Source organism: Neophocaena asiaeorientalis, unplaced genomic scaffold (genome assembly GCF_003031525.2).
Source record: "Neophocaena asiaeorientalis asiaeorientalis breed wild unplaced genomic scaffold, Neophocaena_asiaeorientalis_V1.1 scaffold152, whole genome shotgun sequence".
Classification (NCBI taxonomy): Eukaryota; Metazoa; Chordata; class Mammalia; order Artiodactyla; family Phocoenidae; genus Neophocaena; species Neophocaena asiaeorientalis.
Genome location: NW_020185338.1, coordinates 10,648,084 through 10,675,602, shown reverse-complemented (window position 1 = coordinate 10,675,602; position 27,519 = coordinate 10,648,084). Strand labels below are relative to the sequence as shown.

Below are 27,519 nucleotides of genomic sequence, written 5' to 3'. Positions count from 1 at the left end.
ATTGGACAGCTACCTGTAAAAGAATGAAATTTGAACATTCTCTAACACCATACACAAAAATAAACTCAAAATGGATTAAAGACCTAAATGTATTGGGTTGACCAAAAAGTGCACTTGTTTTTTTCCATAAGATGGCTCCAGTAGCACTTAGTTGTCTTTAACTTCATTCGAAACAATTTTGTTAGACTGTATTGTGACAGCTGTCATATCAGTGTGCATTTTAAAACAAACTTACCAAAACTGGTGAATTTTTGTGTAGCCATTTTAATATTGAAGATGGAAGAAAAAAAACAATGTTTTCAGCCTATTATGATTTATTATTTTAAGAAAGGTAAAAATGCAACTGAAACACAGAAAAAGATTTGTACAGTGTATGGACAAGGCACTGTGACTAAGTGAACATGTCCAAAGTGGTTTGCGAAGTTTCGTGCTGGAGATTTCTCACTGGTCAATGCTCCAGGGTCGGGTAGACCAGTTGAAGTTGATAACGATCAAATAGAGACATTTATAGAGAACAATCAACGTTACACCACATGGGAGACAGCTCACATACTCAAAATATCCAAATCAAGCGTTGAAAATCATTTGCACCAGCTTGGTTATGTTAATCGCTTTGATGTTTGGGTTCCACATAAGCTAAGCAAAAAAAACCTTCTTGATCATATTTCCCCATGCGATTCTCTACTTAAACATAATGAAAATGTTCTGTTTTTAAAACAAATTGTGATGGGCAATGAAAAGTGGATACTGTACAACAATGTGGAACGGAAGAGATGGTGGGGCAAGTGAAATGAACCACCACCAGCCACACCAAAGGCCGGTCTTCATCCAAAGAAGGTGAAGTTGTGTACATGGTGGGAATGGAAGGGAGTCCTCTATTATGAGCTTTTTCCGGAAAACCAAACGATTAATTCCAAAAAGTACTGCTCCCAATTAGACCAACGGAAAGCAGCACTCGACGAAAAGCGTCTGGAATTAGTCAACAGAAAACGCATAATCTTCCATCAGGATACCGCAAGACAACATGTTTCTTTGATGACCAGGCAAAAACTGTTACAGCTTGGCTGGGAAGTTCTGATTCATCTGCCGTATTCACCAGACATTGCACCTTCAGATTGCCATTTATTTCGGTCTTTACAGAATTCTCTTAATGGAAAAAATGCCAATTTTCTGGAAGACTGTAAAAGGCACCTGGAACAGTTCTTTGCTCAAAAAGATAAAACGTTTTAGGAAGATGGAATTATGAAGCTGCATGAAAAAATGGCAGAAGGTAGCGGAACAAAATGGTGAATCCGTTGTTCAATAAAGTTCTTGGTGAAAATGAAAAATGTGTCTTTCATTTTTACTTTAAAAACCAAAGGAACTGTTTGGTCAACCCAATAGGAACAGATACTCTAAAATTCCTACAGGAAAACTTAGGCAGTACACTCTTTCACATAAATCACAGCAATATTTTTTTGGATCTGCCTCCTAGAGTAATGGAAATAAAAGCAAAAATAAACTAATGGGACCTAATTAAACTTAAAAGCTTTTGCACAACAAAGGAAACCATAAACAAAACAAAAATATAACCTATGGAATGGGAGAAAATATTTGCAAAGGATGCGACCGAAAGGGGATTATTTTCCAAAATATACAAACTGCTCATACAGCTCAATATCCAAAAAACAAACAACCCAATCAAAAACTGGGCAGAAGCCCTAAAGAGACATTTCTCCAAGGAAGACAAACAGATCACCTATAGACACATGAAAAGATGCTCAACAACACTAATTATTAGAGAAACGCAAATCAAAACTACAACGAGGGACTCCCTGGTGGCGCAGTCGTTGAGAGTCTGTCTGCCGATGCAGGGGATACAGGTTCGTGCCCTGGTCTTAAAAAACTACAATGAGATATCACCTCATCCCGGTCAGAATGGCCATCATCAAAAAGTCTACAAATAATAAATGCTGGATAGAATGTGGAGAAAAGGGAACATTTCTCCTACATTGTTGGTGGGAATGTAAATTGGTACCGCCACTATGAAGAACAGTATGGAGGTTCCTTAAAAAACTAAAAGTAGCATTACCATATGGTCCAGCAATGCCACTCTTTCCATATATCTGGAAAAGACAAAAACTCTAATTTGAAAAAATACATGCACCCCGGTGTTCAAAGCAGCATTATTCACAATAGCCAAGAGATGGAAGCAACCTAAATGTCCATCAATAGAGAAATGGATAAAGAAGATGTGGTACATATATACAATGGAATATTACTCAACCATAAAGAAGAATGAAATAATGCCATTTGCAGCAAAATTGATGGAACTAAAGATTATCATACTAAGTGAAGTAAGTCTGAGAAAGACAAATATCACCTGATATCACTTATATGTGGAATCTAAAAAAGAAAAATGATACAAATGAATTTACAAAACAGAAATAGACTCACAGACATAGAAAACAAACTTATGGTTACCAAAGGGGAAAGGGGGCAGAGGACGGATAAATTAGGAGTTTCGAATTAACAGATACACAGTACTATATACAAAATAGATAAATAACAAAGTCCTGCTGTATAGCACAGGGAACTATATTCAATATCTTGCAATAACCTATAATGGAAAATAATCTGGAAAAAATACATACACATATATATATATATATATATATATATATAACTGAATCACTTTGCTGTACACCAGAAACTAACAGAACATTGTAAATCAACTATACCTTAGTTAAAAATATATAGAGATTTTTTAAAAGGTATGTGAAAAGAATATTATTGCACAACTAATAAAACATTCATCTCTCTAAAGAGACCTCTACTGAGAAATGAAAACAATGTTGTTTAAAATGTGATATATGAGTTCTGAAGGCCAGGGAAGGCCCGCACCAAGTTAAGAAAATCTGACATTCATGTGCCAGCAGTAGCACATAAGTAGTTGAGCTTCACCAAGGGAAGTGGATTCCAGAGCATGTGCTTAGCCCTTTTGCTTAGACCAGGAAGAAAGAAAAGAAGGAGAAGAAAAAAAGGAACAGAAAAGAGTGAACAATTCTTTAAAAATTCTAAACAAGAAAAGGAGAGTGGCTTTCCCTCAACCAATTTCCAATGACTAATACTGTGATTTTCATTAAATGGGAACAGATAAAGCTCCAAGGACCTAAGAACCTCATTAGATCACTAAAAAGAAGCAAGTTTTATTAGCCAAAACCACAGATTGACACCCTATAATACATTACACCTAGAAATCTCCAACATTCTGGAATTTTTAATGATTACTGCTAATTACGAGATTATGACTTTTGAATGTCATAATTTTCACTAACACTGAATTATACATTTTAGGGAGGCAGGAGAACATAGTGGCTAAAAGTCCAGGTCTACTTACTCACCTACAGATTCAATTTTTCACCATAGCCAGAAACAAAATATATAAATTACTATTATCATACAGTATAGATATAGCCATAAGTATTTTTTAATAACAAAAAGAAAGCAAAGTATTTTCTCTCCTTAAACGTGACCCTTCCAGAATAGTCTAAGCCACTTAACTTGTGAGTAAGAAAACGCATCAGGCTAAATTAATCCTTTCCAGTTTCCATTGCACTGTTTAATCCAAAACCACCTATTAAAAGCATATAGGTCACCACTTATATTAAAGTGACAAAATATGAAATTAAACATTTCTTATCAATAGTGATCCTCTATTGTACTGTCAGAGATGGAATTCCAAATCATTGCTCAAGCTTTTAGTCAAATTGACAATTACAATGCAAATATTCAGGCTCTGGTTTCTCAAGAATAGGGGTGGGAAGCAATCTTCCTCTCCCTCTTTCTTTGTAATTTTGTGCATTCTGCAAAGAGAATAGAATATAAGCATGGAAAACTTCTCTAATTCTCTCTCGCAAAAAAGAACAATTGTCATTTCAGTACTATTCTTATGCTCACCAGATGCAATGTGCTTTGAGAACAAATGTATAAAAATCAAGGTTTAAAAAAAAGGCTACCCACATGCTGTATCTAATTATTCAACAAAGTATCCTCTTCAAAGTAATTACCAACTAACAAGGGTATGCTTCCTTTTGTGAAATGGAATTTTAGAAAGATCTGCTTTTGTTTTCTGTCAGCTTACATTACAATTTCAGGTTTGCAATTTTTGTTCCTAATTTTCAACTGGCATGTCTCCTAATACTTAAAAAAAATTTTAATCTGTCAATTTAAAAGGGTTAATGATCTTCAAGCACACATAAGTGCATCTGTAGAATATCACTTTTAGAGAAAACCACTTTGTAAAAGAAAAAAACGTTCATTTTGTTTTTAAATCTTTTGGTTTTCTTGCTGTTTCTAATTTTTTACACTTTATAAATCTAAGAAACATTTAAAAGGAATCACAAGTTTTCTAGGACAGTTATAAAACATAAACAATATAATGAGAATTCACAAACCTATACCAATAATAATGAATGAATGAATGAATGAGTGAGTGGAGAAAAAGACAAGCCCTTCCTGAGAGTAGGAATCCAACTAATAAATGTGAAAGGAATGACAGAATATTTTTTAAATCACTGTTTAGTATCACCTATAGCAGTAACTTTCACAAAAGAATCATCAATAGCTGCTAAAATTTGCAGGTGAAAATTTGATGAGAAATAAGCAATTTTCAAGTTTTAAAGAGCCTCCCCATAAGACAAATAATTTAAAAGGCATAATATAGTAACTTCACAGTAGAGAAGCCTGGCAAGCAACACCTTAACCAATGTTCAGTTTTTACCAGTATTGGGACAAATCAACACTACATGCCCCCTGATATGATATCCTGGGAAAAACGCAACAATTCTCTGGGTTTCCTGCCAAAAGCCTATAACCTAATCTAGTCATGAGGAAAAAAATCAACAAACCTAAAACAAAAGACATTCTACAAAATAACTGGCTAGTACTCTGCAAAATTGTCAAGGTCATAAATGACAAAGAAAAACTGAAAACCTGTTCCAGATTAAAGGAGACTAAAGAGACATGATGGTCAAATGCTATATGTAATCCTGTATTGTATCTTGGACCAGAAAAGAACTTTAAGTGGCAAAATTAGAATGAAACCTATAGGTTGGAGGGTGCTTCAAGATGGTGGAGGAGTAAGACATGGAGATCACCTTCCTCCCCCAAAATACATCAAAAGTACATCTACATGTGGAACAACTTCTACTGAACACTGGCAGAAGACCTCAGACTTCCCAAAAGGTAAGAAACTCCCCACATACCTGGGTAGGGCAAAAGGAAAAACAGTGACAAAAGAATAGGGATGGGACCTGCACCAGTGGGAGGAAGCTGTGAAGGAAGAAAGGTTTCCACACATGAGGAAGCCCCTTCACTGGCAGAGACAGGGGGTGGGCGGGGAAGCTTTGGAGCCACAGGGGAGAGCGCAGCAACAGGGGAGCAAAGGGCAAAGCAGAGAGATTCCCGCACAGAGGTTTGGTGCCAACAAGCACCCACCAGCCCGAGGCTTGTCTGTTCACCCGCCGGGGCGGGTGGGGGTTAGGAGCTGAGGCTCGGGCTTCAGAGGTCAGAGAGCAAGGAGAGGACTGGGGTTGGCTGCATAAACACAGCCTGAAGGGGGCTAGTGTGCCACAACTAGCCGAGAGGGAGTCCAGGAAAAAGTCTGGAACGGTCTAAGAGTCAAGAGACCATCGTTTCGGGGCGCGAGAGGAAAGGGGATTCAGAGCACCGCCTAAAAAATCTTCGGAGACAGGCACGAGCCGCAGCTATCAGTGCGGACACCAGAGATGGGCATGAAATGCTAACACTGCTGCTGCAGCCACCACGAATCCTGTGTGCAAGCACAGGTCACTAACCACATCCCTCCTCCTTGGAGCCTATGCAGCCCGCCACTGCCAGTGCTCCGTGATCCAGGGACAACTTCCCTGGGAGAACACACAGCATGCCCCAGGCTGCTGCAATGTCATGCCAGCCTCTGCCGCCACAGGCTCGCCCCGCATTCCATACCCCTCCCTCCTCCCGGCCTAAGTGAGCCAGAGGCCCCTAATCAGCTGCTACTTTAATCCCCTCCTGTGTGGGCAGGGAACAGACACCCTTAGGCAACCTACACACAGAGGTGAGGCCAAAACCGAAGCTGAACCCCAGGAGCTGTGCAAACAAAGAAGAGAAAGGGAAATTACTCCGTGAAGCCTCAGGAGCAGTGGATTAAATCCCCAGAGTCAACTTGATGTACCCTGCATCTGTGGAATACCTGAATAGACAACGAGTCATCCCCAAAGTGAGGCAGTGGACTTTGGGAGCAACTGTAGACTTGGGGTCTGCTGTCTGTGACTGCCTTTTTCTGATTTTATGTTTGTCTTAGTATAGTTTTTAGCACTTGATATCATTGGTGGATTTGTTTATTGGTTTGGTTGCTCTCTTCTTCTTTCTTTACTTCTTAATTTTTTATGTTAATAATTATTTTACTTTAATTATTTTATTTTTTTTAATTATTTTATTTTTTCTTTCTGTTTTTCTCCCTCTTCTTCTGAGCCATGTGGTAGACAGGGTCTTGGTGCTCCAAACTGCTGTCAGGCCTGAGCCTCTGAGGTGGGAGAGCCAAGTTAAGGACACTGGACCACGAGAGACCTCCAGACCCCACATAATATCAATCGGCAAGAGCTCTCCCAGAGATCTCCATCTCAATGCTAAGACCCAGCTCTACTCAAGAGCCAGCAAGCTCCAGTGCTGGACACTCCATGCCAAACAACTAGCAAGATAGGAGCACAACCCCACCCATTAGCAGAGAGTCTGCCTAAAATCATACCAAGTTCACAGACACCCCAAAACACACCACCGGATGTGGTCCCACCCACCAGAAAGACAAGATCGAGCCCAACCCAGCAGAACACAGGCACCAGTCCCCTCCACCAGGAAGCCTACACAAGCCCCTGAACCAACCTTAGCCACTGGGGGCAGACACCAATAACAACGGGAACTATGAACCTGTAGACTGAGAAGAGGAGACACAAAACACACTAAGCTAAGCAAACTGAGAAGACAGAGAAACACATAGGAGAAGGAGGAGCAAGGTAAAAACCCACCAAACAAAAACAAGAAAAATCTCAAATAAACAACCTAAACTTATACCTAAAGCAATTAGAGAGAGAACAAAAAAACCCCAAAATTAGCAGAAGGAAAGAAATCAGAACGATCAGATCAGAAATAAATGAAAAAGAAATGAAGGAAACAATAGCAAAGATCAATAAAACTAAAAGCTGGTTTTTTGAGAAGATAAACAAAATTGATAACCATTAGCCAGACTCATCAAGAAAAAAAGGGAGAAGACTCAAATCAACAGAATTAGAAATGAAAAAGGAGAAGAAACAACTGACACTGCAGAAATACAAAGGATCGTGAGAGATTACTACAAGCAACTCTATGCCAATAAAATGGACAACCTGGAAGGAATGGACCACTTCTTAGAAAAGCACAAGCTTCCGAGACTGAACCACAAAGAAAGAGAAAATATAAACAGACCAATCAAGCACTGAAATTGAAACTGTGATTAAAACTCTTCCAACAAACAAAAGCCCAGGACCAGATGGCTTCACAAGTGAATTCTAACAAACATTTAGAGAAGAGCTAACACCCATCCTTCTCAAACTCTTCCAAAATATAGCAGAGGGAGGAACACTCCCAAACTCATTCTACGAGGCCACCATCACCCTGAAACCAAAATCAGACAAAGACCTCACAAAAAAAGAAAACTACAGACCAATATCACTGATGAATATCGATGAAAAAATCCTCAACAAAATACTAGCTAATAGAATCCAACAGCACATTAAAAGGATCATACACCATGATCAAGTGGGGTTTATCCAAGGAATGCAAAGATTCTTCAATATAGGCAAATCAATCAATGTGATAAACCATATTAACAAACCGAAGGAGAAAAACCATATGATCATCTCAATAGATGCAGAAAAAGCTTGACAAAATTCAACACCCATTTATGATAAAAACGCTCCAGAAAGTAGGCATAGAGGGAACTTACCTCAACATAATAAAGGCCATATATGACAAACCCACAGCCAACATCGTTCTCAATGGTGAAAAACTGAAACCATTTCCTTTAAGATCAGAAACAAGACATGGTTGCTCACTCTTACCACTATTATTCAGCATCGTTTTAGAAGTTTTAGCCACAGCAGTCAGAGAAGAAAAAAGAAATAAAAGGAATCCAAATGGGAAAAGAAGAAGTAAAACTGTCACTGTTTGCAGATGACATGATACTATACATAGAGAATCCTAAAGATGCTACCAGAAAACTACTAGAGCTAATCAATGAATTTGGTAAAGTAGCAGGATACAAAATTAATGCACAGAAATCTCTGGCAGTCCTATACACTAATGATTAAAAATATGAAAGAGAAATTAAGGAAATACTCCCATTTACCACTGCAACAAGAAGAATAAAATACCTAGGAATAAACCTACCTAAGGAGACAAAAGACCTGTATGCAGAAAACTTTAAGACACTGATGAAAGAAATTAAAGATGATACAACAGATGGAGAGATATACCATGTTCTTGAACTGGAAGAATCAACATTGTGAAAATGACTATACTACCCAAAGCACTCTACAGATTCAATGCAATCCCTATCAAACTACCACTGGCAGTTTTCACAGAACTAGAACAAACAATTTCACAACTTGTATGCAAACACAAAAGACCCCGAATAGTCAAAGCAATCTTGAGAAAGAAAAAAGGAGCTGGAGGAATCAGGCTTCCAGACTTCAGACTATACTACAAAGATACAGTAATCAAGACAGTATGGTACTGGCACAAAAACAGAAATATAGATCAATGGAATAGGATAGAAAGCCCAGAGATAAACCCACACACATATGGCCACCTTATCTTTGATAAAGGAGGCAAGAATATACAATGTAGAAAAGACAGCCTCTTCAATAAGTGCTGCTGGGAAAACTGGGCAGCTATATGTAAAAGAATGAAATTAGAACACGTCCTAAGACCACACACAAAAATAAGCTCAAAAGGGCTTAAAGACCTAAATATAAGGCTAGATAGCATAAAATTCTTAGAGGAAAACATAGGCAGAACACTCTATGACATAAATCACAGCAAGATCCTTTTTGACCCACCTCTTAGGCAAATGGAAAAAAATAAATAAACAAATGGGACCTAGTGAAACTTACAAGCTTCTGCACAGCAAAGGAAACCATAAACAAGACAAAAACACAACGCTCAGAATGGGAGAAACATTTGCAAACGAAGCAACTGACAAAGGATTATTCTCCAAAATTTACAAGCAGCTCATGCAGCTCAAGATCAAAAAAACAAACAACCCAATCCAAAAATGGGCAGAAGACCTAAACTGACATTTCTCCAAAGAAGATATACAGATTGCCAACAAACACATGAAAGGATGTTCAACATCACTAATCATTAGAGAAATGCACATCAAAACCACAATGAGGTATCACCTCACAACAGTAAGAATGGCCATCATCAAAAAATCTACAAACAGTAAATCCTGGAGAGGGTGTGGAAGAAAGCAAACCCTCTTGCACTGTTGGTGGGAATGTAAGTTGATACAGCCACTATGGAGAGTAGTATGGAGGTTCCTTAAAAAACTTAAAATAGAACTATCATGTGACCCAGCAATCCCACTACTGGGCATATACCCTGAAAAAACCATAATTCAAAAAGAGACATGTACCACAATGTTTATGGCAGCACTATTTACAATAGCCAAGACATGGAAGCAACCCAAGTGTCCATCGACAGATGAATGAATAAAGATATGGCACATATATACAATGGAATATTACTCAGCCATAAAAAGAAACAAAATTGAGTTATTTGTAGTGAGGTGGATGGACATAGAGTCTCTCATACAGAGTGAAGTAAGTCAGAAAGAGAAAAACAAATACCATATGCTAACACATATATGTGGAAACTAAAAAAGAGAAGAAAAAGAAGGGTTCTGATGAACCTAGGGGTAGGACAGGAATAAAGACGCAGACGTACAGAATGGACTTGAGGATATGGGGAGGCGGAAGGGTAAGATGGGATGAAGTGAGAGAGTTGCATTGACATATATACACTACCAAATGTAAAACAGATAGCTAACGGGAATCAGCCACATAGCACAGGGAGATCCGCTCTGTGCTTTGTGACCACCTAGAGTGGTGGGATAGGGAGGGTGGGGGGGAGACTCAAGAGGGAGGGGATATGGAGATATATGTATACATATAGTTGATTCACCCTGTTGCACAGCAGAAACTAACACAACATTGTAAAGCAATTATACTCCAATAAAGATGTAAAATAAAAAATTTTTTAAAAACCTATAGGTTAAATCATAGTATTGACCCAATGTTAATTTCCTGTGACTACAGAAGAGAATGTACACACCGTATTATTTAGATTTAAAAGTATTTACATCATGTCAGCAACTAGCTCAAAAAAATTTTTAGATATATATGGAGATACATATATAAAACAATAAAGCAAGTCTGGTAAAATATGAATACCGGGGGAATCGAGGTAAAGGATATACAGAAATTCTTTGTTCTAATTATTCAACTTCTTCATAAGTGTAAAATTTCGAAATAAACAGGTTACCTAAAGTGTACGTAACCTCCGTTTTGAATTGGTTTGATGATAGTCTAGGCCAGGGATCTGCAAACTTTTTCTATAAAGGGCCAGTCAATAATTTTAAGCTTTGTGGGCCATATGGTCTTTTTCACAACATCTCAACTCTGCCAACGGTGTGTCCCAAAAGCACCCACAGACAAACTGAAAATGAATGGGAGTGGCTGCGTTTCAATAAAACTTTATTTACAAAAATCGGCAATGGAACAGATTCAGCCCATAGGCCAGTTTGTTTACCCCTGGTCTAGTTCACACCAAAGAAAATTAATCCAAATAATTATACTTCCAGTTAACATGTATTCAGCACATGCTAGACACTACGTTAAGTGCTTTACCCACATTAACTTATTTACCCCTGCACCAATGTGATCAAGTAAATACTATTATTATTTCCATTTTCCACAGAGGAAATGGGCCTAGAAGTGAAGGAACTTGCCCAAGGTCACACAGCCAGTAAGGCGTAGACTCTGGGTTTGAACCAGGTAGGCTTGTCTTCACACAATGAACTATAACCAATATGCTATACTTCTACAGACTGAACTATACTTTCACATGCAACAACTAAAGAATTATAACGATTTTAACAATAGCTAAATAACCACCAAAACTCAATATTTACATTCCGAGAAGGTATTTTTCACAAACCTCCTGTAGCTGCAAAGAAATAAGTCCCAGTTGATCCTGCCGTCTTTCCACCAGCTCTCTTTCTGTACGCATCTCTCTTTCTATTTCTTGAAGCCGTCGCTCTACCCGATCTGAAACCTTAACATGAATAAAGAGAAAAGTGAGATTACAGAACTGTTAGGCAAAAAAAAGACTAAAACTGAAGAGATATTTTACGCCAGATACACTATCGCCTAAAGCATTTAAGATTGGCTTATTTGTAGAATCCTTTTTTAATGACACTATTATAAAACAGGTCACAAAAAAATTGACTGAAAGTTGCAACAGTAAACAGTCATTAGTCTCCAATTAATCCAAATCTGGATCCCAATAAAGGACTTAAATTTTCCAAAGTAGAATATAATATGTCAAAAGATCAGAGTTAAAAGTAATAAACTAGAAAATAGTGCCCTCTGGTGAGTTAGAAGAAAAATACCAATTTTGCCTACAACTGCATTTATTACTCTATTAATGATAAACTGTTCTATCTATTTAGTTCTTTTTCATTTTAATTATCTATGAGCGTGACCTGCCTAGGAAGGTTTTGATATTTATATGCATCAAATAATTGAAAGGGCTTGTCAATCTTTGCTACTATGATCTGCTAAAAATAAACCAGCTGTAAAAGATCAAAAACTAAAGTCAAATTGCAAAGTGTTTAATTGGGACTCTCTAAAATAAACATGAAAGAATTTTCTCTCTGATGCAAGATCTTCCTTGCTAAAAGTTGTGCAAATGCAAACACACTTCAGAAGCATCACTATACGGTCCCCTAAATAAAATATACACTATTTGACTATTTGTGTATATTTCACAGAGGAGGTACAGTAGATAGAAGAGAAGCAATAAATACAGCCCTGTTATAAGAAATCTTTTGCCATAAATTCTGTAGAGTCAAGAAAGGTCCTGGTCACAAGGGATCTTACTGGGGCAATAGGAATATTCTAAACTGGATTATGGTGATAGCTGCACAACCCAGTACTTCACTAAAAAATCACTGAATTTTACACTTAAAGCAGATTAATTTTATGGTAAATTACACCTCAAGTCAGGTTGTTTTTTAAAAAGACATTGGTAAACATAAGTTTAATTAGTCAATAAAGGCTGAGCAAAAATATTCCATCAAAAAATTAGCAGTTAACATTTACCAAGACTGGTAAGTCTTGGGTTTCCAACTTCGAGTGCTGAAAAACAATTAAGATGTTTACTATGATATTCACAGTGCCTTACTAAAACTTCAAAATAGCCTTCAGCATCAAGCTTCTAATTTATCCTAACAATCAACCCTAATATCCCAACAATTTATTACTGCATCTGAAATAAAGGCAGTACCTGCTGTTATAGAGAACATTATAAATAAATACTGAAAAATAAAAAGTTGTTAATTCATTCCATTTTTACAAAATGGAAATATCTTTATCATTCACTCAATATAAAAATAGCAACACTTATCAAAAATAAATAACAGGGAACCACCTCAAGCACACTAGGATGGCTATTAACAAAAAACAGAAAACAAGTGCTGGGGAGGCTGCAGGGGAACTGAAACCCTGGTGCACTGGTGGTGGTTTGTAAAAGTGGGCGGCCGCTATGGAGAAGAGTGCGGTAGTTCCTTAAAAAATAAAAACAAAGGTACCATATGATCCAGCAATTCCATTTCTAGGCATATGCCTAAAAGAACTGAAATCAGGGTCTCAAAGAGATATATGCGCACACCCATGTTCAAAGCAGCATCATCCACAATAGCCAAAATGCGGAAGCAACTCAAGTGTCCATTGACAGATAAATGGATAAACCAAATGTGGTTTATACATACAATGGAATATTATCGAGCCTTAAAAAGGAAGACATCCTTACACTTGCTACAACATGAATGAATCTTGAAGGCCTTATGCTAAGTGAGATAAGCCAATCACAACAAGACAAATACTGTATCATTCCACTTATATCAGGTATGTAGAATAGTCATATCCATAGAAACAGAAAATAGAATGGTAGTTGCCAGAGGCTGGGGGAAGGGGGAATAGGTAGTTGTTTAATGGGTGTAGTTTCAGTTTTGTAAGATTAAAAGAGTTCTGTATTTGGTTGCAGAACCACATGACGGTACATAACACTACTAAACGGAACACTTAAAAATGGATAAGATGGTAAATTTTAGGTTATATGTATTTCACAACAATTAAAAATAAACCAACAAATATAGAATAAAAAACTTTTTAAATCTGCTAATACCACCTAGCGCGAAAAAAATAATGCTAAGTACTTTGTTGTATACTTCCAGAAATTTTTCTATGCATATGTGTATGACCAGTCAAACACATATCAATTTCATTTAAATTTTTAAACAAAAATTGGGTGTTATACATAGTATTTTATAGATTTTTTCAGTTTATATATATATATTTCCATATTTTTTTTCCACAGATCACAGACAACTTTCCATGACAACAAATCTACATCCTCATTTTTAGCAAAGGCATAGTTCTCTGTAATTGATTAAAATAATTCCCTGTTGATAATGGGATAACAATGAATATGTATTTTTAAATATTAACATCTCAGTGATGAGATGTTACTTCCATGATTAGGTTATAAAAATTCTAACTTTCAATCCTGCTAGCATGTTCTCTCTTGCCTTCTCACTTGCTTGCTCCAATGAAGCAAGCTGCCATGTTGTGAGATGCTCTGTGGAGAAACCATGTGGTAAAGAAACAAAAGAGGCCTCTGACCAACAGGTCATGATGCTTGATGCTTCAGTCCATTAACCTACAAGGAACTGAATGAGCGAGGAAGCAGATCCATTCTAGTCAAGGCTTGAGATGACTGCAGCCTGTGAGAGACCCAGAGCCAAACAACCCAGCTAAGCCATGCCTGCATTCCTAACCCACAGAAACTGTGAAATAATAAAAGTTTTAAGCCATTGAGTTTGGGGAGATTTGTTATGCAGCCATAGATGACTAATGCAATTTTAAATTGGTTTTCAAATAAATCCTCACCCAAGAAATAAAGAGTCTGATGAAGAAAAAAATACATATATTCTCCACTCCTTCCACAAAATGTCTATCCATTTCATAGAATTTGGTTCTCCATTTCAAACTATTACAGCTCGCCATTTCTTCCATGGTAAAGGAATTTTAACTAGACAGGTGGCTACAAAATATAATCAATACATTTTCTGGCCTCTTCAGCTGCTAGCTGGCCATGTGACTTAAAGTTTGGTAAATGGGATACATGCATAAGTGTTGTGACAACTTCAAGAAATTATCCATAAAGGATAGCACATAGGCGCTTTTTGCTGTCATACTCATTCCTTCCTCTGTCTTGCTGCCTAGTACACAGATGCTGCCATCTCCGACCATAAATTTGAGACCATAACAGCAGGAAAAACAAAAAGAGCATGACAGGAAGAGCCTGAAACTATTACATACTGTAGATCAGTACACACCACGTGGAACCCTGAACTCCCTACTTAAGACTTTCCCACAGGAGAGAAATAACTTAGTCTTTTTTTCCCAATCACTATTATTTGGGGTTTTCAGTTATTTACGGCTGAAGCTGATCTTAACTGACAAAGAGAAGCACTTAGTGGAAGGCAAAATGCTAAGCAAATACAACTACTGCCTTATACAACCATCAGAACATGGGAAAATAGTCATTACCTGCTCTGTTTCAGTCAAGCCTGAAGAAAACTATAATAAAATGAATAGGCACTATAGCTAGTCAGTATTGAAAAATAAAACAGATACACAAACTAGCATGACTGAAAATGAATAAACACAGGAAGTATTTTATGAATTTCAACAGTGGTAGAATTATAATCTAAAGTATCTCTATCGACCCAATCATCCAGACAGATCAATATGCTCAAAGTATTTTCCTTTTCCTACTGCTAATACACTGATTTACCCAACTCCAACTAAGTCAGCAACAGCCAAAGACCCAAAATACACATTTCTATAACTCCAGTTTTCTCTTTATCTATTCTTTCTCGTCTATGTCTACATTACATTCTGTATCAGTTAGGGTACAGTCTAGGCTCTCTCAAAAAGATCAAACATACATCAGCTAAAATAAGATTAGTATTACATGAGTGCTCTCTCATCTTACAGCCCAGAAGAAAGCAGGACAAGCTGGCAGGCCACTCTGCTCCCTAAGGTCATTCAGAGGTCCAGGTTCCTTCCATCTCTTGTTCCACCACCCCTAGGTAGTTATCCTCACCTGTCTGGTTTAAGCTGGGTTAGTGCTATATCCCCATTTCAACCCACATAAGGAGAAAGAAAGTCCCAGACAAGTGGCTTTGTTACAAGGAGACAACCCAGAAGTTGCATGTACCACTTTTACTCACACTTAGTCACATGGTCACGACTTAGCCACACAGGAAAACTGAGACATGTCATCTCTACCTGAGTAATCACATACCTAGATAAAACTGCCAGGGGTGTGGAGAGGGCTGATAAGGGAAGGAAGATGCAGATCTGATACTAAAGGAAAGAAGAAACTCAATACAACGGGCCAATGAGAACTAACATAACTTCAACACACATATTATAATTTTAAGGTAAGCCACCTTTCATTCTTTTTTGGAAAAGAGTAAGATAAATGCTAATTCTCAGATGAAAGTATTAAAAAGAAGACATTTAAAATACTAATTATAAAATTGAGCAGTATGTAACAAATTACAAATGCACATAGACTTTAACCCTGTAAATCCACTTCTAGAAATTTATTCTACCAATTTACTTTCCCATGTGAAAAATGGTACATGTACAAGATCAATAATTGCAGTGCTGTGTATAAAAGAAAAGATTTAAACCACCGAAATGTCCATCAATATAAGACTGGTTAAATAAATTTTGGGACATTCATTCAATAGAATGCTTTAAATATTTAAAAAAAAAGGAATTAGGAAGCTCATGAGAGGCTAATATGGAACAATCTCAAATCTCAAAAATACATTAAGTGAAAAAGGCAATATACAGAACAGTGTGTTTATTAGGTTAACTGCTAACAATTAAATAACAAAAAAGGGAGAGCAGGAGAGGCCTCTCTCAGGGTAGCGACATTCAACAGGAGCCTTGAATGACAAAAGAGAGCTAGCCATGCAAAAAACTGGGGAAATAAAAGTGAAGCCAGTGCAAAGACTGTAAGGTAGGAATGAGTTTGGCAAATTCAAGGAACATAGAAAAATCCAGATAATGCAGGCAGTATAGGCTATGCTAAGGAATTTGAAAAAGAAAAAGCTCAGGTAGGATTTTAAAAAGCATGGGGGTAATTCACTGTGATGACAATTTTTAAAAATCACTTGGGGGAATTCCCTGGCAGGCCAGTGGTTAGGACTCTGCGCTCCCACTTCTGAGGGCCCAGGTTCAATCCCTGGTCAGGGAACTAAAATCCCAAAGTCTGTGTGGCGCAGCCAAAACATAAAAAAATAAAAAGTAAAAATCACTTGGTAACTGTCAGCACAGATATGGGCAATTGTAGGAGGTAAGAGACCAAGTTCAATGCAGTCTACTGCAGTGAACTCAAAAAAAGTGACTGAACAGAAGTATTAAGCAGATACAGATGGAAATGAGCAAGATTTCAGAAATAAAAAGGACAAGATTTGATAATGGATTGGAAGTGTGGTATGTAGAAAAAGATGTGGAGTGAATCCTAGGTGACCACTGGATGGATTGTGATGCCCTTTCCTGAGACAGGGAAGACCAAAGCAAGAGCAAGTAAAAACAGTTCTAAACAGAATGGCATGGACTTTGTACCTAAGGACACAGCATATATTTGCAACTTTTGAATGATAAGATAATTCCCAATAATAAAAATTATTTTAGGACTGCATTTATTATTGCCTCCTCACATTTACTTTCTATTTGTAAGACCTAAGGGAAAAATATTAACAACATCACCCAATACTAAAAAATTCATTTTTATCAGAGTACATACCAATCAATCAAATTTACTACTAAGATATCAAAAAGTCCTGAATCTCTAAATTTACTTATAAAAATAGCAAAATAGGGACTTCCCTGGTGGCGCAGTGGTTGAGAATCCGTCTCCCAATGCAGGGGACATGGGTGCAAGCTCTGGCCCGGGAAGATACCACATGCCGCAGAGCAACTAAGCCCATGCGCTACAGCGCCCGGGCCTGAGCTCTGCAGCCCACAAGCCACAACTACTGAGCCCACGTGCGGCAACTACTGAAGCCACATGCCTAGAGCCAGTGCTCCACAACGAGAGGCCCATGCACCGTGGTGGAAGAGTGGTCCCCACTCGCCACAACCGGAGAGAGCTTGCATGCAGCAACGGAGACCCAATGCAGCCAAAAATAAATAAATATATTTATTAAATAAATTAATTAAATTAATTAAAATAGCAAAATAACAGAATAAAAATTAGAATACCTTTAACGTTAGCATTTAATGAAAGGAGGTGAAACAAAAGCAAAAGCATTCTGTTTATAGGATTGTATTCTGGCTTTTCAATATGTTGATTCCTCAGATCTTTAATAATATCTGCTGGTTTAAAATACATTCCAGGGCTTCCCTGGTGGCGCAGTGGTTGAGAGTCCACCTTTATTCCGGTATTTGTTACTTATCCTGCTGTTGTAATCTGTGCAATAACTCTCTGACTAAACACAGTGTTGAGAAAGTTTTTAGAGTCAATTTATGATCAACTCTTCCAGAAGTAGCTGGATCCACGTTTACATTTTTAATTTAAATAGTGACCCTCCTACGGAAATCAAAATAAAATTGTCTTTTTCTTCCATAAATAATCAAACTTAATATGCACTCATATCACACTCAAGCGGGTAAAGCCTAGACAACTAATAGACTAAAATTTCCCCTGTGGTATGAGGCGCACAAAATATTGTTTATTATCACGATTGTTAACAGAAAATATTTGCCATAGCATCATGCTATAAATAATATCTCCCTTCCAATGGGCAGTTTGAAAAAAGAACAAACAAAATTATGACTCCCAAAGGATTAACAAATTAAATCTTGGCGTGTTTGATAGGAATACTTTTTGCCCCTCAAAGAAAAATGTGTTCTATAAACTTTCAAGATGTATTTTAGTTACTGAGAAAATGCATGATGAACAATTGCAATCTCAGAATAATGCACAATAATTCTGATTAACAGGAGTTACCAAAAGGAAGTGAAATTGGTGGGAGATAGGAGCAGTCATTCATTTTTCTTTATATATTTGTACAATATTTAAAAGTTTGCCGCAGTGAATGTGCCTCACTTTGGTAATTTTATTTTACACTTAAACCTGGAGGGGGGAACACAGCTGCAGCCTCTGAGAAGTTTAATGCTCAAACAACAAAACCGCATCTTCCCTGACAACATGCTATCATGAATTCACAAATACAACACAATATGTCAAACAGTTATAAAATGTAGATGTTGACTTCAGTTGGAATAAAAGTGAGTCACAATATCTATATTAAGCCTTGCACAGGTTGAAAGTAAACACCATGTGGCCTTCAGAAGACCTTCTAAAATTCCACAATATTATTTTTAAGTTTTGCATTAGGCAATTGTTTCTTAATCAGAACTACATATACCCATGTGAGGTTTGACATGCTCTCTGTACAGTTATGAGACAACCCTACTTTGAAAGCAAATTACAGAAAGCACAAAACAAGGTGTAACATCACAACTTGATGCGAGGAACTAGCAGATGAACAATTCAACCAAGTGCACAGTTAGGTGTGTATGATTTTCCAGGTTTTGACAACATAAAAAGATGTGCCCTGATGAGCTAGGCCCACTGGACAGTTGAGTAAACAAGCAAGTTGTATAAACCAATTACACCAAAGAACTGAGCACTAGTGAGGTATGACATCTATGGAATAGCTGTGCAATCATAGCTTTTATCTGATGTGGGATAATTTTTGATGCATAGGAATGATGAGAGAACTCAGGCTTTCTCTGAATTCAGCTGCTAAGATTGAACTCAGTGGTTATATTTTAGACCCACATTAACACTCTAGACTATATAGACAGTACTTGCTAACTTTACTTGCTATATGAAAGAAATATAAATGAAGTAGCTCAGGTTCTCTTGTAAAAATGGCAAAAGGTGAAGCTTAAAAAATGTAATGTGCATTATGCAAATTAGCATTTCAAACTCCCCAAACTATCCCACCTATCTAACAATGTCAAAAACCAGCATGACCATTGGATATGTCCACGGCTTAGTCAGATCTATAAGGATCTCAGCAGAACATTGAAGATATCTGAGTTTGGATCAACTCCCTCGATACAAGCATGCTCACAAGTTGTATACCTATGTAGCAAGAAATAGAAGCCTCATACAAGTGCATTAAGAATCACAAACATAGTAATGGAATCTGATAGATATAGAAAGATTCAGGGAGTTTCACTTCTAAAAATGACAGACTAGATAATTCAGACCAATCCTTCCACTGAAAATAACTTAAATAGAAAGAAATAATACTTTAAATATCTGTTTTAAGGCATTGGAAAGCTAAAGAGATAAAGACATATGAGACCAAGATGCAAGAGAAAAAAGAAACCCTATCCTTTCTCTCTCAAATATCAGCCCATTTCAGAAAAGGCAGCAGAGACACTGAGAAGCTTAATAGTTTTTCAACAGATGCATAGGGTTAAAGAGGAAAAACAAGTTGAGAGCCCTTCCCAGGAAGGAGGTCCCTGGTTAAACTTCTCCATCCCCACAACCCAGCCTGTGGGCTGGAATCCTGAAGGACTATACACTAGCAGGAAGGATGAATCAGAAATAGTTGAAACCTGGCACTAAAGTTTAACACTGAAATATCTCAACAATAAATGATAAGGTAATTCATGAGTGCTATGGCCCCTAATCTAATCTGTAACCAAAAGGAAACATGTCCTTTCATACATAGTAATTATCAAATTCTCTATGCAAGTTTACTTTGAAGAGAATGAAATAGTTTCTGTCATCAAAAATAACTAGACAATCAAAAGTAAACAGAAGGCAAAAACAATGTGATCAAAATCCCAGGAAAATAAGACATAATAGAAACAGACCTATTGAAGATCCAGATGATGGAGTTATGAGACACAGATACACAGATTGAGGATTAGAACTACGAAGTAAAAGAAAAGAAATAAAAATTCTAGAAATGAAATTGTAATAAGTGAAAATAAAAATCAGTGGGTGGTTTTAATAGATTTGATTCAGCTGAAGAAAGGGACTAAATGAAAGGTCAGAAGAAAACATTCCAAATGAAGAATGGAGAAACAAATTTTAAAAATCATAAAAATGGGGCTTCCCTGGTGGTGCAGTGGTTGAGAGTCTGCCTGCCGACACAGGGGACATGGGAAAAGATGGAAAATGAACTAAATTAAATTTTAACAAAAGGTTCCATTAAGAGAGTTTTAAAAATAAGAAGCAGCAGCTGTAGAATAGGACACAATATTTGCAATACGGATAACTGACAAAGTGCTTGTATACTAAATATATAAAAACCTCCCACAAATCAATAACAAAAAGACAATCAAGCCAGTAAAAAAGTGGGCAAAAGAAGCAAACTGGCATTTCAAAAAAGAAACTAGCCAATAGCCGACAAACATACGAAAAGATGCTCATCAATGAGCTCATCCTTGAGCATCATGAGTAATCATGAAAATGCCAATAAAACCATGCTGAGATACTGTGAGCACCTAACATAATGGCTACTAATGAAAGACTAATAATACCAAGTCTTTGAAAAGTAACACAATTTCTCATATGCTGCTAAGGAGTGTAAATTAGTGAAGCCACTTTGAACACCTGTTTATCAGTATCTACTAAATTGGAAGGCACCTAACAATTGCACTCCATGTTATATACCAACAGAAATGCAAACACGTGCACTAAAACAATAAGATTGGTAGCAGTACATTATGCGTAATAGCCCACAATTTGAAATAATTCAAATACCTATCATAAAATGTTAAAATATATTGCAGCATATCCGTACGATGCAATACTAAGGAGCAATAAAAAATGAACAAACTGCAAGTACATGACACGTCACCCAGAAATATCACAATTATGATCAGCAAAAGAAGTCAGACACACAAAAAATGCCCTACATGGTTCCATTTATATAAAAAGTTCAAAACAGGTGAAATTAATCTATAGGTTTAAAAGTCAAAATAGTGGTCAGAAAAGGAGAAATTAGTGGTTGGGAGGGGGAATAAGGAGGCTTCTTGTGCACTGGCAATGTTCTATTTCTAGATCTGGGTGGTGGTTTCATGGGTGTGCTCACCTTGTAATAATTCATCAAGCTATATAATAATACATGTACTTTTCTATAAGCACATTGTACCTCCAAACTTTTTAAATTAAAAATAAGAGAAAATAAGTTGATCTCTTTAAAAATAGAGCATATCCATATCTTAGCATATGTGGCCAATAAATTCAAACTCCAAAATAAATTCAGCACATCTATGTAAGAAACTGTAAACACAGTAACATCTGGAGAAAAATTACAACTGGAGAAAAATTATCTGCTTTTATTAGGAAACTCTCAATTTTAATAAAACAAGTTAAGAAAATTCTGCTACTATCCCTTGCCTTACAAAAACAACGTTTTTGTGGTAAATGAATGAATATACAATTGCTCCTGAAGTGGATAAGTTTGCAACAGTTTAGTGACAATTTCTAATGATATTTTTCTCCTAAAAAAAGAAAAACAACAACCTGATGATGCAAAGAAATGGACAATGTATGTACTTCATTTTTTATTTTAATTCCATCAAGAATAGTGATTTGATAAAAAGAAATCACTTAATAATGAGTGTCGGGCTTCCCTGGTGGTGCAGTGGTTGAGAGTCCGCCTGCCAATGCAGGGGACACGGGTTCGTGCCCCGGTCCGGGAAGATCCCACATGCCGCGGAGCGGCTGGGCCTGTGAGCCATGGCCGCTGAGTCTGCGCGTCCGGAGCCTGTTGCTCCGCAACGGGAGAGGCCACAACAGTGACCTGGCCCGCGTACCGCAACAGTGAGAGGCCCGCGTACCGCAAAAAGTGAGAGGCCCGCGTACCGCAAAAAGTAAATAAATACAAACAGTGAGAGGCCCGCGTACCGCAAAAAGTAAATAAATAAATGAGTGTCAACAATCTGAGTTTGAGATAATAAAACTCGAGAATTCGGGGTTTTTTTCAATCAGCACCACGTCAAACAAAAAACAGAGAGCAAGGAGCTCTTTGCAGCAATGCTGATTACACAATTCTGTGAGATGACCTGAAAATACTTAATGGGGAGTGCTACAGAGTCACTACCAAAAAATTCTGTATATCTCAAATATCATTTAATAAAAACCACAATATCACTGAATCAATAAAATTTTAAATCTCCTTCAAATATTCATAACTCTAAAAATTAATTCTATCTCTAATATACTACCACTATAAATATTTCAAACTTAAATACCTAAAATTCATGAATATTTTATAAGAGGTGCAAGAACATATTTTTAGACAAAATGCATATACTGCCCAAAAAGTTAAAATCTAGTAAACTTCACTGTGATTACGACCAGCTCAATCACTCTACCACCTGTGTATGAAATAAAACTTTCTATAAATAAAGAGTTCTCACCACTTGTTGTTTTTGGGTTTCATTAAGTTTTTCAGTCAGTTCTTCCAAAGCCCTTTTTGTTTCAGCATCGGACCTAGGCACATAACAAAAAAAGAGTATTTTTTTAAGTTGGCTATTTGAGAAAATATACATAATTCATGAAATTTACAACATCATAATATGTTATTACATAATACTCTGCTGCAGTGGTTCTTAGACGTTAGCAAACCTATGAAACACCTGGAGGACTTGTTACAAACACAGTATCTATCAGTAGATATGCAATGGAGCCCAAGAACGTACATCCCTACAGATTCCTAGGTGATGCTGATACTGACAATCTGGGGACTACACTTTGAGAAACAATGCTATACTAGATCACCTTGAATAAACAAACACACTGAAATATCTCCCATTTTAAATTAAGAAGAATGAAAGAGGTAAGGAGGACAAAACTCTTGATCTCACATCCTCTCCAGGAATTCGTAATCAAATTACATCTGAGTGTGCTATACAAACTCTGTCCTCACTCATTTATCTCCCATTACCTTTTTCCCATCAAATTAATAACACACATGATAAATAATCAAATCATACAGGAAAACGTATAAAGAAAAGCAAAGCCCTTTCTCTCTCACACTTACTGGTTCCAACCCCCGCTGGCAACCATGCTCAACTAATACGTTCTCAATTCTTTTGCGGGCTACCTCCATCATTTTCAACTCGAGATATTTTCAACTCTGTTTTGAAATATTTAACTCACACTCCTCTTCAATTTCAGATAAATTTATTACTATTTTCAGTTCTTCTATTGGTTACCTGTGTAACTTAATACATTTATACCCATTATGAATTACTCCATCATAGAGAATTAATGCTTTTTGCTTACATTCTATCATGCTCACATTTTTGTCAGCTTCCTAGTTGGATCACTAACTTTCCTGTGCTTTCTTTTTTTTCTAGAGTTTTCCGTTACCTTTTGGCCTTACACGGGCCTTATTATCACATCATTGATGTTTTTCTCCCACTTATTACTCAATCATCTACTAAGAATCTACTCCATTCTTCTTGACTACATTCTTCTCAAAGGACACTTACTCCCTGCTCGAATTCAGTGATTACTTTCTGGGCCTGCTATATGGCTATCATGCTGGAAATTACTTTCACTGAAGTCTCGGGTTAGTTTTACTATTTCTTATAACCTATATCTTCCTTTTTCTTGGTTGCCATTTTATTTGACTCATATGCCCTTAGTAATTTCCTCAGAAAGAAGTTACCTTAAACGGTCGACTTTCTAAGTCTTTAGATCTCTTAGAAAGTCTTTACTTGTACTTCTTTCTTGGCTTTTGTGATTCCATGTGCTGCTGGATTTCCCATACCTCACTAGCTCTTTCTTCTCAAGCCAGCTCCTCTTTTTATATGACTTCTAAATATGGGAACTCCTGGGCATTCAGCTCTGTCCTTGATGTTCTCCCTACAGTTTCTCTCTAGATATCATCCATTTCCATAGCTCCAAATACCACTTCTATATGCTTACCACACTTAAATTTATCTCTCTAATGGAGACTTCTCCTTTGAGTTCCAGAGTAAATATCTGGCTGCATATTTTACATTCCCACTTGGATGTCTCACTGGCATCTGAAACCTAACATATCCAAGGCCAAACTCTTAATTTCTATGCCTCACCTACCCCCACCAGTCTTCCATATTTCAGGAAGTGGATTTACCATCTATTCAGTTACTCAAGTCAGAAATCTGAGAGTCATCCTTGGTTTATTCTCTCTTACCCCTCATAACCAATCCATTGCCAAATCCTAGCTCTCTGTTCTCAAATAAAAACTTGAAACATCCCTGTTCATCTCTCCCTTACCATAAACCTGGTCAAGCCATCATCTCTCATGCTAATGCAACAGTCTTCTAGTTCGCCCTCCTCTAATCAATTTTTCATATGGCATCCAAAATACGTGAGTTCTCAGTTAACTTTATACAATCCTTTCTAAAAGTTTGCTTTCTAAAAGTTTACTTATAATAATAAGTACACTTATTATTATAAATAATAAGTGTACTCTTATTATTTATGTACCTTTTACAATAAATGTCATGAAAAAAATTAAAAATTAGTAAGTAAATGAGAATATCAACCTTTCTGAATCATGTAGGAAGTTAAACCTAACAACTTCCTACCCAGAATTTTTATAAACATGAATTAAGAATTGTGGTCTAAGTAAAGCAGAACTGGATCCTAAATCTTCCTCATCCACAAAGTTAAGCCACCAAGATTCAGAAGAAAACTGACTCTTATTTTGGCTCTAATAAAATTTTTCTGCCTTACATATGCCCCTAGGTCACACAAACTATTACCAGATGGTACCAGCCCATGGATCAGAAGATTCCCAGTCCACCACTGCATGTCCAAATGACCATTTAAACTAGTCAACTAAACCATCCCTGCAACTTGCCCTGTATCTTCCTACAGGACAACTACTTCCTGAAACTCGTGTTCCTAATGCTTAATTTATACCCTTCCTTCAAATGTGGAAAAGCTACATAATAAAGCCATTCCAAGAACATACTGTATTAGAATATTAATGCCATTCTGTTGAGTTTATCAACTTGTCAGAAATAAATACCTAAGTATTAAATTAACCCTTGCCATTTAAAAGATTAATAACACAGCTCAATAATATAGTTTAAAATTCAGGAATTTAAATGCCTTATTCATATCAGCTATATGTGAAAATGATCTTGAACCACAGTGTACTATAAGTGGTAAAAAGCAGACACTCTGGAGCCTTACTGCCTAGATTTGAATTCTGACTCCACCACATCCCTCCTTTGATCTCCAACAAGCTGAGTTACTTCATCTCTCTGTGCCGTTTCCACAACAAAAAAAAAAATGGGGAAAATAATAATTACCACTTCATTAGAACTGTTGTGAGAATTAAACCTAATTCTACCTGACATGAAATAAGTGTTCAATAATATTTACTGGTGGTAGTAGTAATAATGGTAACAGCAAGGTCTTTTATTCTTATTACTAAATTTCCTGCCTTCCTCATACAGAAGCAGATAAGTTATGCAGACTATAGTTGATATTCAGATTTAACATTTACAGCTTTGACTCTTTTTGCTATAGCAACACAAAACTGTCATGTGGAATGATTTCATTAGCTCGAGTACGAGTTAGCAAGTGAACCTAGCAAGTGAACGAATTTCAATTCACCTTTTTTGTTCTCTAATCATTGCTGTATATAGATTATGACTTTTGAGATGGTATAAATGTTTATTCCGTGAAAAATATGGTCTCTAAATGAAAGTCACCTGTCACCACTGATGATGAAAATGAAGACAGTGAAGAAATCTTAAATAAAGTGATACCTCTTAGGGAATACCCAGAATTGACAAAATTGCAAAAACTGGGCAGACATAAACAACTAGCTTTTGAAGATTTCAACTGAAAGATAAAATGTCAGATTCTACAATGGCTCATATCCACTGACAAATTCCACATTATGCTTCTATTTGCTCCAGTGTCAATCAATGGGTCTCTCTCTCCAATGTATTTGCAAATCTACCTCTTTACTAAGGTCTTGCAACATATCTCTCCATAATGTCAGCATGAAATAAAATGTTCTTAAAAATATGAAATTAATTTGTCTAACACTGAGTCATGATACATTGTAAATTCAAAGGGTTTTGAACTGTTCTATGAATATACTTTAAAATACTAGTATAAAAACATAGCACTTTTTTTGGAAATTCATATAAACATGTCAATTATAGAACCTATTTTATTCTTCTAATAATTCACCCCTCAACAAAAATCATATTCAGCTTTTACCGGCTTCTTCTGGCAAGTTCCCGGTTGAAATCATCTCCAAGGCGAACTTGTTCACTGCTGAGGTCTCGGAGGGACTGATGAAAAGCATGAAACTAATAAAAGCAAAATAAAGTTATCCATTTAGGATTCTGTTGAATTCTTCCATAAAGATTCACTGACGGTAAGAATAAGAACTTGCTCTTTGCAATAATACCCGTATTTTATAATGTTATCAAGACCTAATAAATTTTTTTCTCTCAAAGAAAAGTTTTTAAAACTATATGTAACATTGACCATTACATCCTCTATAGTGCACTATTTCACTCTTTATAGATACTCTTGAAAAGAGGTCTGGAAACTTTTTCTGTAAACAGTACAACAGCATATATTTCAGGCTTTCAGGTTCTATGGCCTGTGTCATAATTACTCAACTCTGCCATTATAGCACAAAAGTAGCCATAATCAAATGAGCATGGCTGTGTTACGGAACTTTATTCAACTAGACCACATGCCTCAGCATGCCAACCCATGCTGCCAAGAAACCCTTGCCCACATGCATGAGGAACCATGAACAAGAATGTATGGAGCAGGGCTTCCCTGGTGGAGCAGTGGTTGAGAGTCCGCCTGCCGACACAGGGGACACGGGTTCATGCCCCGGTCCGGGAAGATCCCACATGCCGCGGAGCAGCTGGGCCCGCGAGCCATGGCCGCTGAGCCTGCGCGTCTGGAGCCTGTGCTCCGCAACGGGAGAGGCCACAACAGTGAGAGGCCTGCGTACCGCCAAAAAAAAAAAAAAGAATGTATGGAGCAGCACTG

At 37.0% G+C, this 27,519-nt stretch overlaps 1 protein-coding gene across 1 annotated transcript in view; it reads right to left on the bottom strand.

The window, feature by feature from the left end:
- Positions 1 to 27,519, bottom strand: part of CEP128 (centrosomal protein 128) — a 419,931-nt gene that overhangs the window by 345,860 nt on the left and 46,552 nt on the right. The window contains exons 6-8 of the mRNA XM_024736316.1: positions 26,725 to 26,816; positions 22,905 to 22,977; positions 11,296 to 11,412 (exon numbers count right to left, since the gene is read on the bottom strand). Of these exons, the coding sequence (XP_024592084.1) occupies positions 11,296 to 11,412; positions 22,905 to 22,977; positions 26,725 to 26,816 (282 nt within the window). The remainder of the gene's footprint in view (positions 1 to 11,295; positions 11,413 to 22,904; positions 22,978 to 26,724; positions 26,817 to 27,519) is intronic.